Below are 14,465 nucleotides of genomic sequence, written 5' to 3' on the forward strand. Positions count from 1 at the left end.
TATATATTTAATGGCATATATATATAATACAGACAAATGCATATGCTTGTTATAAGTTCATTAGATAAGACCACAAATGTGCCTGATTGATAAGGTTACATGCACATTTTTTTACGATTCCAGCAAAAAAGCGATACACATTGAACAATTTGTTTTACTAGACAAATATAAGATCAGCAATGGCGGTAAATAACAATGCCAATATTTTTTGTGTAATGTTCATGTTTTCTTCACATTTTGTAAAAAAATTGTTGTTGCTACTGTAAAAACTGTTCATATGAAAAATCTATGTTATCAGTCTTTTTGTTGTATTTTGTTTTTCTTTTGTGTTGATTTTCCCTATTCCTTGGTAGAGCTGACTTTTTTTTCTTCACTCATTGTCCGACGTTCTTGAGTGGTCGTAGAAGTTACGCCTGAAATATGTAATTTTTGGCCTGTCAGATGGGAGGAGTAGGAAACATGTCGCAGAAGGAAATATAGTACTAACGAAGAAGGATATAAGGATCACAGAACGGACAGATAAGTGCGTGCAAGAATTTAGTCCAATTGCAGCGTCATGCAAGGTAAATCTAATTTCATGTAAATTACTAAACAAGTGTGTTTTAGTATTTCTTTTTCCACTTGAGATAAGCAAATTCTACAGAAGATAGCTTTGTTTGTGCAGAAATTAATAATTGAGTAAAGGAAAATAGCACACACACAAGAAAAGAAAATTACTAAATTGTAAAGTACCGTTTTGAAGAATGGTACGCTTATTACCAGATTTATAGTATGGAAAATAGAAAAACTGGTTAGATTGTGGCGAGAGAAAGGAGTTGTTAGAAAGAAGACAAAGATGTTTTGTAGAAAGCACTTTGTTAACATGTCTGTATCTGCAAGCTACAATATATCTGCACTATGTGTTAGCTATAAACTGAGTGATTTGAATCGTTGGAACAACTTAATTTTGAAGGATTCTTGTGACAAGTAAACTGTACATATAAATAAGAATGTGATTATCAAAATATAGGTTTATATACACCCCCACCATATGTGTATGCAGGCTATTGTACATTTAATAGTATAAGGTAATATACAAAGTACATATGTACATCCATATATATTACGCATAAATGAATGCATATTTATATATATAATATATATATATGTTTGTATATATATTATATATATATATTCATATGTACAAACTTCTGAAATTTTTCTGTTTTACTAATATAATTATAAATGAGTAGCACCACGTCGTTTTGTACACTTTGGCTCTAATACGCACCACCGGTAGCCTCATAACTGCTTTCTGATGACTTGGTGAGCATGGTAGACAGCACTTCTGCCTCACTAGTTCTGGATCCGACAACTTGTTCCACTATCTGCTTCATCCCAATTCTGTTGGCACAAACAAACAACCAAAAGAAAAAACAAGGTAGAAAAAAATGTCTTCTTAAAAACCTACTGCATTTTTTTAAATCTTCGAGTGCGTTGGCCTTTCTTTCGTTCTCTTTCTCACCTGGTTACTATTTCACAACGTACTGTTTTCCTGTTGACTTCCATAACTTGCCTGTGATGCATTTTGGTAACAATGAGAGCAGTACCAAAGCCTGTTCAGAGTGCTTAATACCTTAATGTTATTAAAAATCAATTAAAAGCCCTCTATTATATTTCTCCTATTGTACAAAATGTCTTTACCTCTTTCTGTCATTTTTCTTTTGCCATCAAAGTATAAGAAAAATAATAAAATTATACATTGAATATATTTTTGCGAAAAACAAAACAAAATATGTAGTAGTTGGAAGACGGGAACACACAAGTTGAATGTTGGTTAGCAAACACTGAGTTTGAGGAGAATCAACTTTTAATTCATATATATATATATATATATATATATATATATATATATATATATATTAAATAAACAGCATTTATCTTCCAGATTTATCTCTTAAATATATTATTGATAATGTTAAAATATATAATAAAAGGGCTACTTTCGAATTAAGTTACATATTTATATTACTAATATATGAACAGAATGCAAATTATTATTATATTTAATATAATTATAAATATTGCTATTACTACATTTTTCTATATTTAGCAAGGTTAACATGCATCTAGTATATTTAATATTTAGTAATACTGAATATGTATCAAATTTACTGTGGTAGTATTCTTAAACTTACAACATATAGTACAAAGCAATGTTATATAACAAATAATTAAAATATAACGTTACATCTCAAATTACGTTAATACATTCGTTTGAATATGAAAGTATATATATATATATATAATTTTTTTTTTATTATTGAGCAACTCATTTTCTCATTTTAACTCTATCGGCTTCCAATGTTTTAATACAGTAGCATACGTCATTCAGACCTCTTAAATTGATTTCTTGATAATATTAGAAGATACTAATAGTGAAAATCTGAAAGGAATAGACAGAGACTTTCAATTAAATTTCCTGGTCAGTAGATAAACATGAAGAAACCTGGAGAATTTATATGAACAAAAACTTCCAGGATATAATACTTTATTTTGAATATTACATAATACTATATATTTTGAGGTAATTTTATTTTGAGAATATTTGGGATTCATTGTTACTTGATAAACATCTATTTCCGCAAAATCTATTGAAGCTGAAATATTTTTCCCAGACCCATTGTAATTATAAATAGATATGTATATATATATATATATACACATAAATACATATATATATACACATATATATTAACATATATGTATGTATATATATTATCTATTTACATTTATATATACATATATATATAAATATATAGTAATATACATACATACACAATCACATATACACACATAATATATATATATATATATATATATATATATGTGTACATGTTTAATCACACATAAACACACATGCACAAATATTCATACAAGTACATATATGCCTATATATATACATATATATATACGTAACATAAAATATATATATATAGATGCATATATCCATATATATATATATATATATATATATATATATATATATATATATATGCATATATGTAGGTATATATATTCATATATGTAGGTATATATATTTGTGCTATATTGTTCCACTTATGTACGTAAGTAATGTATGATTCTTTGCTTTTTTTATACGTAGATGTATATGCAGATGCTAAAAATGTACAAGTGTATTTATGAACTTATGGATATATAAAGATGCCTTGAGATGCGTAAATATTTATATGAAAATTCTTATGTCTGTGTAACGTCGATTTATTCTGTCCTTAATACAGAAACTATAATCTAATCAGCTTAATTTATCTGACATAGGGCCTGAAAAAAAACCCTTAACTAAAACATATTTTGGAGTCAGCTGTAATAATAGAAATGTAAGACAACACAAACGGAAATATCTAAAATGTTAAAATGTTATTGAAATAAAGGAATGTAAAATTTCGTAATATATAGAGATATACATTGCTTATTATAGCAAATATGTGAGGTTACCATCCTCTGAAATTTTATTCTATCATAAGACTACATGAATAAAATTTCAAGAGAAAATATTTGTTCCTTTCTTTGTAAAGAAACATGTGTAATAAAAATTTCCTTTCAATGTATACCATCCATTATTATTTAAGAATAGCATAACTGAACGAGACTATCCTAAAATATTGATATATAACACAGACGGAAGCTTTCATTTTTTTCTGTGTGGGTGGTGGGAGGATAGTCAGTTTAGTCGATCTAATACTTACTCGACTTGTAATTATATCATCAACTCAGAAAATGTAAAATATAATATATATAAAGTATACGAAGTCGAACTCGACTAAAACTCTTGATGTAAAATGTTTTAAGCAAATGAATGGTAATTTAGTCTAACACTTTCTGTAATAAAATTAATAGAAGATTTTTGCGGTGAGGGTATTTTTTTTTTTTGACACTGGAGAGATGGAATTTAACCCCAGCGCAAGTTCTACTCAGAAATCTATTGTGCCGAATTAAATATTGTTAAACGTTGTAATCACTTAGATGTTTCCGACATCACTACGTCTGTTGTATATGATTGCAATGAACTTCATAAATGATACGTTTTAACTCCTACGTCACTGAAGACTCTCATTTTGTGATGGGCACTACTCCCTATTTCCAGGTCATACAACTTGATTTATTGAGTCCGGGCTATTTTTATTATTAGTTTTAAATATAAGACGCTTTGGAATGATATCGGAACTGTGATTTTCCAAAAGAAATATAAATTAAGATAGGAAGTAAAAACTGTCTCAGGACTTTAGCTTAATATATCTTACAAAGATAGAATATGCACTGAATATCAAATTAATTTTAAAATTTACTTTTCAAAAATTTAACCTAAACAATTTCTAAAAGTTGCCAATAAATTTAAACTAAGATTAACCCCATCATTGTCAGATATAACAGCATTTTTCTTTTCTAATTTTGGATAACATATAATTGTACTTCTCTAATGTAAGGAGAAGTACGATTTTGAAACAAGTATCCCTTTTTCCTACACTCAAGTTCAAAATCTTGTGATATTTTCATTATGACTGTTGAATACTATACTTGTTTTCTTGGAGGGAGCTTGTCTGTATAATAAGCACATTATATAACCTTTTTGTGTTTCTCAGTCATAAAAGAGACTGTGGCTACATTAAATATTATCTTAAAATAAATGAGGCTTGGGGTGATTAAGATAAAGTTTCTTGGAAGTGGTGGCATTCATACCTTCTCAGTGTTGTATAATCAGAAGGTCTCCACTATGAGCTTACCAATTGAAGTACGACACTCTTAATAATAATAATTATTATTCTTTCTAATATAGGCACAAGGCCTGAAATTTGTGGGGAGAGTGCTAGTCGATTACATCGACTCCCAGTACTTGACTGGTACGTATCTCCACCTCGAATCGATAGCATTTGAACTCAGAACGTAAAGATGGAATGCCACTAAGTATTTTCTCCGGCATGTCAGCAATTATGCAGGTCATTGCCTTCTTAATGATAGACATAATAATGGTTTCAAATTTTAGCCCAAGGGCAGCAGTATTTTATAGGAGAAAGATAGTCGACACCGAACCAAGTTGTTGGCTGGTTCTTTATTTTATTTACCCTGAAGGGATAAAAGGTAAAATGGACTTGGTGGGGTTTGAACTCAGAGTTTAAATACCTGGAAGAAATTCTGCTAAGCATTATATCAGATGCGCCAAAAATTCTGCCGATTCGCTGCCTTGTTACTTGGATTTTGGGCACAAAACCAGAAAATTTGGTAGCAGCTTTATCATTTCACTAAGATTATTTCTTCTTATATAACTAATATTCTACTATATTTGTTCGAACTTAAATAGAAAGAAACCCATCGAATATTGTTGAAACTTAAGCAAAAAACCCATTTAAAATCTACAACATTGTTTAATGAAAAAATAAGGGATTTTAAGAAAGGGTTACGATGGAAGGAAAGAACCAGGACGAGACAGAAGAACTGAACGATGAAAAGCAAGGAAATGGAGTCTTAGAAATAAGATATTAATTAAAAAGAGAAAGAATTAGGATATGAATGGATTGGTTAGGGAATGGAGGTTAGTTTTTAACTCTTTCTATTTCGAGAAAACAAAATGAGGGAAGAAAGTAGTTTTAGAACCGGGTTTAATGTTCAACTTGTTTAATCACGTATTCCAACATCTACCGTACTACGTGTAGATAAACTAAATTCAGCAGAAATAGCACGAAAACCCAACAGAAAAAAACACACACCTAGAGCACTACTTCAACTGAAAAGTTGCACAGAAAAAAACAGAATGAGAAATAAAAAGAAACAAAAAAGAAACACGATGACATACTACAATATATTTTTTAGCAACAAGCAAAACACTGCCACTGCGTTAAATTTAGAAGTTTCACATCAATATATGTATATATGGGAAACAGCTTCTCTTATGAGACATGTATTGAAAACATGACTGTGATGTAGTTTCATCTATTTTACCAACATTTTTTTCCATATTCTTTTATTATTTATTTCTAATATTTATTATTACAGGAATATTTCTAAATCACAAATATCAACATTTCTAGATCTTCATAGACTCTCTTTCGAGAAATGGTAATATGGCTGTATGTTACTGCCTCTTAAAGGTAGACAGAACTAATGTGATTGGAATACACTTTACCGCCACAATTTGAAATATAGTGTACTGATTTATAGATTTACGTAATATCAGACAGTTTGTTTTTATTTATGACTAGTGTATGTTCTACAACGTGGATCACCTATAAAAGAGAGAGAACTAGAACACAGTCGTGTTTTCAATGTAAATATTTGTATGCGTACCTATACATATATATATATATATATATATATATATATATATATACATATATTCAAGAAGATATATATATATATATATATATATATATATATATATATATATATATATATATATATATATATATATATATGCGTATATATACACATACAAATCAGTCATATGAATAGTTATTGCTGTTTGCTAGTGCAAAGAAAACAAGGCGAAGTGTAATTAAAATTGAGAAACCAATCGGATAGCTTGACTACTAAAATCTAAGGGGTGCAAGAGCCAGGCAAAACATAAAAAAATCTTAGACATGCAAACCAAAATCTGTGGTATCTTTTTTATTAAAAACATCGAAAGCAGGATACATGTCCAACAGTTTCAACGTACCACCCACCCCATTTGAACTCGCATCGGTGAAATTCTCCGATGGCCTTTTCATCTCTGCTTTCCTGACTTCAGCGGTTTCTGCAGTTTTCATCGACTCAGCCATACCATCCATGCCACTTCTAAAATGCTTAGATGTAGTTTTGAGCTGTATTGTAATTTCCTTTTGGGGATCTTTAATCATTCTCACCGCCTCACTTTCAGCTTTGTATACTCGCTTTTCTCCTCCCCAATCATAACCATTCTGTTGACTCTCAGCATATGAATTATCAGCCTCATCTGTAGCCGAGGTTTCGCTGAATATCTTATACACTATTTCGCTTACGCTATCATCGCTCTGCTTTATAAAATGGCTTTCTGGAGCAGACGATTTGAGCAAAGTATTAATTTCCTTTACTGTATCTTTCGCTGATTTCGATTCAGATACAGAATACATGTGTTCAGTTTCAAAGCCCATTTTTAACTGATTAATTCCTGGGGTTGAAGAAGATGTCAACTTATAGGGAAACATTTGTGATGTAGATGTTTCTGGTTGGCCATTTTCTTTTTGCACCCACGATGGAAAGCTAGCTACTACAGAACTACTGGGAAGTAAACCTTTATCATGGACTACTGTTCTGGTTTGTAAAAAAGTGTCAGTATCCTTGAAAGTTTCTAAATCTGAAGAATGAAAAGAACGCTGTAACAAAGGGGACTTAACTGTCTCAGAATAGACATGAGACAGCAAAGGCTCACCAGTTTCTAATGGTACTGTGCAACTTGCGGTCTCTAAAACTAACACTGAAGTAGAATGTTCAGTCTCGTGCTTGTCAGGTATAATAATGGATGAAACTTTCATAGAATCATTCAATTTCGAGACTTCAGTAGACCCAGATCGTAACTGGTATTTATTGTATTGAGAATTATCATATGTACTACCCTGATTCGATTCAATGTTAAAGGTGATCCGATCTGAAACATTGCCAGTTGTTACAGTGGATCGGGAAATTATATTATCACTTGAGGTTTTAAGTTCAGTTTTATTCGTTGAGTTAAAAGATGGAATATATTCAGTGGATGCGGAGGGTGAAAGTTTTAAGATGTTGGCTTTATCAGATGAATCAGCAGGCCTATTTAATATTGAAACTACAGATGAACTAGTTGTTACGTATTGTGATTGACTAGACGTGACTGGAAACACTTTCTTCCCTGAAGTAGTAAACGAGGTAACTTTCAAGGATTCAGCGTTACTATAAGACATAGGGGAGGCATCTTTGTCAGATATTAGTGACGTATAGGGTTTATCATGAGATAACTTTTCATGAACTAATGAAGTTGCAGTTTTAATGTATTCCTCATCTTCTACAGAAGATTTGAGAGAATCGGCAGAAGCTGGTGATTGGTATTTAATTTGATCTCCTGCCTCAACAGACGAATGACTTTCAGATAAAGTAGATGTAAATCTCCCAGATGCAGGTAAGCTTACATTTGTAGACTTTTCCTGCAGTAAATCTACTAGAGATTCAGACAAATATACAGGAGATAAAACTGGTTGGGATGGAGAAGAATACCTTACTGAAAGTACAGGAGATTTTGCAGAATTAATGGGTGACTTTACCTTTTGCGAATTTTCCAAAATATTTGGGGAGATAACTGGTTCAGATTTTACAAAGGACTTGTCTTTCAGATAGTCTGCATCCTCAGATTGAATAGGTGATGTTGCTTTCTTAGATGACTGTATTTTATCCGAAATAACTTTTTCAGGGCTAGAAGGTGATTTAGCAGGTTTGGTTATCACAGTGGATTTAGCTTTTTCTGAGGGAGAAGTGGGTAACACTGAGTCAGAGGGAGCAGTTGGTACAGACTTGGATTTCTCAGATATCACAGAGGACTTTAAAGATTCAGAAGTAATTGAAGATTTGTGTTTTTCAGAGGCCACAGGTGAAAGAGATTGATCCGATTTATCGGTTATACATTGTTCAGACAATACAGGAGACAAATGTTCTGAGTCAGATTTAACAGGGGAGTGGGGAGACGTAGCTATCACAGATGATTTAAGGGTTTCAGATTCTGATTTTTCAGAGGGTTCAGGCGAAAGCCTTTGTTTCGATTTCATTGACTCTGTCTCCACTGTGTGTGAAGAGGCTTTGAAGGATTTAGAAGATTCTGAAGAGACTGATGATTTTGACTTTTCTAAAACTTCATTTTCTGAGGGCACATGTGATGAAGGCGATTTTGCGGCTGGTGACTGAACTGGAGATTTTGACTTTACAGATTCTGCTTTTTCTGAGGGTACAGGGGATTGTGGGGATTTTGCAGGTTCTGAGGTGACAGGAGATTTTGACTTTTCAGATTCTGCTTTGTCTGAAGGGGCAGGAGATACAGGGGTCTTCGCAGTTTCTGACGTTACAGGTGACTTTGATTTTTCAGATTCTGCTTTTTCTGGGGGGATAGGGGACTTTGGGGATTTTGCAGGTTCTGAGGTAACGGGGGATTTTGACTTTTCTGATTCCGCTTTGTCTGAAGGGGCCAAGGATACAGGGGACTTAGCAGGTTCTGAGGTCACAGGAGATTGTGATTTCTCAGATTCTGCTTTGTCTGAAGGGGCAGGAGATACAGGGGTCTTCGCAGTCTCTGACGTTACAGGTGACTTTGATTTTTCAGATTCTGCTTTTTCTGGGGGGATAGGGGACTTTGGGGATTTTGCAGGTTCTGAGGTAACGGGGGATTTTGACTTTTCTGATTCCGCTTTGTCTGAAGGGGCCAAGGATACAGGGGACTTAGCAGGTTCTGAGGTCACAGGAGATTGTGATTTCTCAGATTCTGCTTTCTCTGAGGGTACAGGAGACTTTCCTGGTTCTGAGGTTACAGGGGATTTAGACTTTTCAGATTCTGCTTTTTCTGAAGCGGCAGGAGATACAGGTGTTTTAGTAGGTTCTGATGTCACAGGAGATTTGGACTTTTCAGATTCTGCTTTTTCTGAGGGTACAGGGGATTTTGATTTTTCAGATTCTGCTTTTTCTGAGGGTACAGGGGATTTTGCAGGTTCTGAGGTGACAGGGGATTTTGACTTTACAGATTCTGCTTTTTCTGAGGGTACAGGGGATTTTGCAGGTTCTGAGGTGACAGGGGATTTTGACTTTTCAGATTCTGCTTTTTCTGAGGGTACAGGGGATTTTGCAGGTTCTGATGTCACAGGGGATTTTGCAGGTTCTGAGGTGACAGGGGATTTTGACTTTTCAGATTCTGCTTTTTCTGAGGGTACAGGGGATTTTGCAGGTTCTGAGGTGACAGGGGATTTTGCAGGTTCTGAGGTAACAGGGGATTTTGACTTTTCAGATTCTGCTTTTTCTGAGGGAACAGGGGATTTTGCAGGTTCTGAGGTGACAGGGGATTTTGATTTTTCAGATTCTGCTTTTTCTGAGGGTACAGGGGATTTTGCAGGTTCTGAGGTGACAGGGGATTTTGACTTTACAGATTCTGCTTTTTCTGAGGGTACAGGGGATTTTGCAGGTTCTGAGGTGACAGGGGATTTTGACTTTACAGATTCTGCTTTTTCTGAGGGTACAGGGGATTTTGCAGGTTCTGAGGTGACAGGGGATTTTGACTTTTCAGATTCTGCTTTTTCTGAGGGTACAGGGGATTTTGCAGGTTCTGATGTCACAGGGGATTTTGCAGGTTCTGAGGTGACAGGGGATTTTGACTTTTCAGATTCTGCTTTTTCTGAGGGTACAGGGGATTTTGCAGGTTCTGATGTCACAGGGGATTTTGCAGGTTCTGAGGTGACAGGGGATTTTGACTTTTCAGATTCTGCTTTTTCTGAGGGTACAGGGGATTTTGCAGGTTCTGAGGTGACAGGGGATTTTGTCTTTTCAGATTCTGCTTTTTCTGGAGGTACAGGGGATTTTGCAGCTTCTGATGTCACAGGGGATTTTGACTTTTCGGACCCTGCTTTTTCTGAGGGTACAGGAGATTTAGCAGGTTCTGAGGTTACAGGTGACTTTGCCTTCTCAGATTCTGATTTTTCTGAGGGCACAGGAGATTTTGCAGGCTCTGATGTCACAGGAGATTTTGATTTCTCGGACTCTGCTTTTTCTGAATCTACAGGAGATTTAGCAGGTTCTGAGGTTACAGGTGACTTTGCCTTCTCAGATTCTGATTTTTCTGAGGGCACAGGAGATTTTGCAGGCTCTGATGTCACAGGAGATTTTGACTTTTCAGATTCTGCTTTTTCTGAGGGAACTGGGGATTTTGCAGGCTCTGATGTCACAGGAGATTTTGACTTTTCAGATTCTGCTTTTTCTGAGGGCACAGGGGATTTTGTAGGCTCTGATGTCACAGGAGATTTTGACTTTTCAGATTCTGCTTTTTCTGAGGGAACTGGGGATTTTGCAGGCTCTGATGTCACAGGAGATTTTGACTTTTCAGATTCTGCTTTTTCTGAGGTGACAGGGGATTTTGCAGGCTCTGATGTCACAGGAGATTTTGATTTCTCGGACTCTGCTTTTTCTGAGGGTACAGGAGATTTTGCAGGTTCTGATGTGACAGGGGATTTTGACTTTACAGATTCTGCTTTTTCTGAGGGTACAGGGGATTTTGCAGGTTCTGATGTCACAGGAGATTTTGACTTTTCAGATTCTGCTTTTTCTGAGGGCACAGGGGATTTTGCAGGCTCTGATGTCACAGGAGATTTTGACTTTTCAGATTCTGCTTTTTCTGAGGGAACTGGGGATTGTGCAGGTTCTGATGTCACAGGGGACTTTGACTTTTCAGATTCTGCTTTTTCTGAGGGAACAGGGGATTTTGCAGGTTCTGATGTCACAGGCGATTTTGACTTTTCAGATTCTGCTTTTTCTGAGGGTACAGGGGATTTTGCAGGTTCTGATGTGACTGGGGATTTTGACTTTTCAGATTCTGCTTTATCTGAGGGAACAGGGGATTTTGCAGGTTCTGATGTGACAGGGGATTTTAACTTTTCAGATTCGGCTTTTTCTGAATCTACAGGAGATGTAGCAGGTTCTGAGGTTACAGGTGATTTTGCCTTCTCAGATTCTGATTTTTCTGAGGGCACAGGGGATTTTGCAGGTTCTGATGTCACAGGAGATTTTGACTTTTCAGATTCTGCTTTTTCTGAGGGAACTGGGGATTTTGCAGGCTCTGATGTCACAGGAGATTTTGACTTTGCAGATTCTGCTTTTTCTGAGGGAACAGGGGATTTTGCAGGTTCTGATGTCACAGGGGATTTTGACTTTTCAGATTCTTCTTTTTCTGAGGGAACAGGGGATTTTGCAGGTTCTGATGTCAAAGGAGATTTTGACTTTTCAGATTCTGCTTTTTCTGAGGGAACAGGGGATTTTGCAGGCTCTGATGTCACAGGAGATTTTGACTTTTCAGATTCTGCTTTTTCTGAGGGTACAGGGGATTGTGGGGATTTTGCAGGTTCTGAGGTGACATGGGATTTTGCAGGTTCTGATGTCACAGGGGATTTTGCAGGTTCTGATGTAACAGGGGATTTTGACTTTTCAGATTCTGCTTTTTCTGAGGGTACAGGGGATTTTGCAGGTTCTGATGTCACAGGAGATTTTGACTTTACAGATTCTGCTTTTTCTGAGGGCACAGGGGATTTTGCAGGTTCTGAGGTGACAGGGGATTTTGCAGGTTCTGACGTTACAGGAGATTTTGATTTCTCAGATTCTGCTTTTTCTGAGGGAACAGGGGATTTTGCAGGCTCTGATATCACAGGAGATTTTGATTTTTCAGATTCCGCTTTTTCTGAGGGAACAGGGGATTTTGCAGGCTCTGATGTCACAGGAGATTTTGGCTTTTCAGATTCTGCCTTTTCCGATAGAACAGGGGATTTTGCAGGTTCTGAGGTGACAGGGGATTTTGACTTTTCAGATTCTGCTTTTTCTGAGGGTACAGGAGATTTTGCAGGTTCTGATGTGACAGGGGATTTTGACTTTTCAGATTCTGCTTTTTCTGAGGGTACAGGGGATTTTGCAGGTTCTGATGTCACAGGTGATTTTGCAGGTTCTGAGGTGACAGGGGATTTTGACTTTTCAGATTCTGCTTTTTCTGAGGGTACAGGAGATTTTGCAGGTTCTGATGTCACAGGGGATTTTGACTTTACAGATTCTGCTTTTTCTGAGGGTACAGGGTATTTTGCAGGTTCTGACGTTACAGGAGATTTTGACTTTTCAGATTCTGCCTTTTCCGATAGAACAGGGGATTTTGCAGGTTCTGAGGTGACAGGGGATTTTGATTTTTCAGATTCTGCTTTTTCTGAGGGTACAGGGGATTTTGCAGGTTCTGAGGTGACAGGGGATTTTGATTTCTCAGATTCTGCTTTTTCTGAGGGTACAGGGGATTTTGCAGGCTCTGATGTCACGGGAGATTTTGATTTTTCAGATTCTGCTTTTTCTGAGGGAACAGGGGATTTTGCAGGCTCTGATGTCACAGGAGATTTTGACTTTTCAGATTCTGCCTTTTCCGATAGAACAGGGGATTTTGCAGGTTCTGAGGTGACAGGGGATTTTGATTTTTCAGATTCTGCTTTTTCTGAGGGTACAGGGGATTTTGCAGGTTCTGAGGTGACAGGGGATTTTGACTTTTCAGATTCTGCTTTTTCTGAGGGTACAGGAGATTTTGCAGGTTCTGATGTTACAGGAGATTTTAAATTCTCGGACACTGCTTTTTCTGAGGGTACAGGAGATTTTGCAGGTTCTGATGTCACAGGAGATTTTGACTTTACAGATTCTGCTTTTTCTGAGGGTACAGGGGATTTTGCAGGTTCTGAGGTGACAGGGGATTTTGATTTCTCAGATTCTGCTTTTTCTGAGGGTACAGGGGATTTTGCAGGCTCTGATGTCACAGGAGATTTTGACTTTTCAGATTCTGCCTTTTCCGATAGAACAGGGGATTTTGCAGGTTCTGAGGTGACAGGGGATTTTGATTTTTCAGATTCTGCTTTTTCTGAGGGTACAGGAGATTTTGCAGGTTCTGATGTCACAGGGGATTTTGACTTTACAGATTCTGCTTTTTCTGAGGGAACAGGGGATTTTGCAGGTTCTGATGTTACAGGAGATTGTGATTTTACAGATTCTGCTTTTTCTGAGGGTACAGGAGATTTTGCTGGTTCTGACGTAACAGGGGATTTTGACTTTTCAGATTCTGCCTTTTCCGATAGAACAGGGGATTTTGCAGGCTCTGAGGTGACAGGTGATTTTGACTTTTCAGATTCTGCTTTTTCTGATGGCACGGGGGACTTCGGGGACGTTGTAGGTTCTGATGTCACAGGAGATTTCGACTTTTCAGATTCCGCTTTTTCCGAGTGTACTGGGGATTTGGGAGATTTTGCAGGTTCTGGTGTCACAGGAGATTTGGACTTTTCAGATTCTGCTTTTTCGGAAGGCGAAGGCGAGAGAGCTTGACTAGATTTCACTGATTCTGCTTTCTCTGATGATACAGGTGATTTCGGCGATACACTACTTTCTGTTGTTTCAGTTGTTGATTTTTCTGTTTCTACTTTTTCTGACTTTACTGTTGACACGGTACGGACTGTGGTGACTGATAAGGATTTTTCACATGTTTCATCAGGCGATGGTGAGTGCTCTGATGGGGTAGAGGTCTTAACGCTTACATCTTCAACGTGTTCACTAGGTGATTTAGGTTTTTCAGATAGCACGGGTGACTTTTCGGATTTAGGGGATTCTGATTTATGGGGAGATGTAACTGATTCAGACTTTTCCGATTCAGATTTAACAGAAATAGTTGGGGATTT

At 36.1% G+C, this 14,465-nt stretch overlaps 1 protein-coding gene across 1 annotated transcript in view; it reads right to left on the minus strand.

The window, feature by feature from the left end:
- Positions 1-300: 300 nt before the first annotated feature.
- LOC106879116 (uncharacterized) overlaps positions 301-14,465 on the minus strand; it is a 98,995-nt gene continuing 84,830 nt past the window's right edge. Inside the window, exons 7-8 of the mRNA XM_089358458.1 lie at positions 6,710-14,465; positions 301-413 (exon numbers count right to left, since the gene is read on the minus strand). The exon at positions 6,710-14,465 is cut by the window's right edge and continues 1,204 nt beyond it. Coding sequence (XP_089214584.1) covers positions 340-413; positions 6,710-14,465 — 7,830 coding nt within the window. The 3' untranslated portion in view covers positions 301-339. The remainder of the gene's footprint in view (positions 414-6,709) is intronic.

The sequence above is a fragment of the Octopus bimaculoides genome, chromosome 10, assembly GCF_046866305.1.
Source record: "Octopus bimaculoides isolate indiv1 chromosome 10, ASM4686630v1, whole genome shotgun sequence".
Lineage (NCBI taxonomy): Eukaryota > Metazoa > Mollusca > Cephalopoda > Octopoda > Octopodidae > Octopus > Octopus bimaculoides.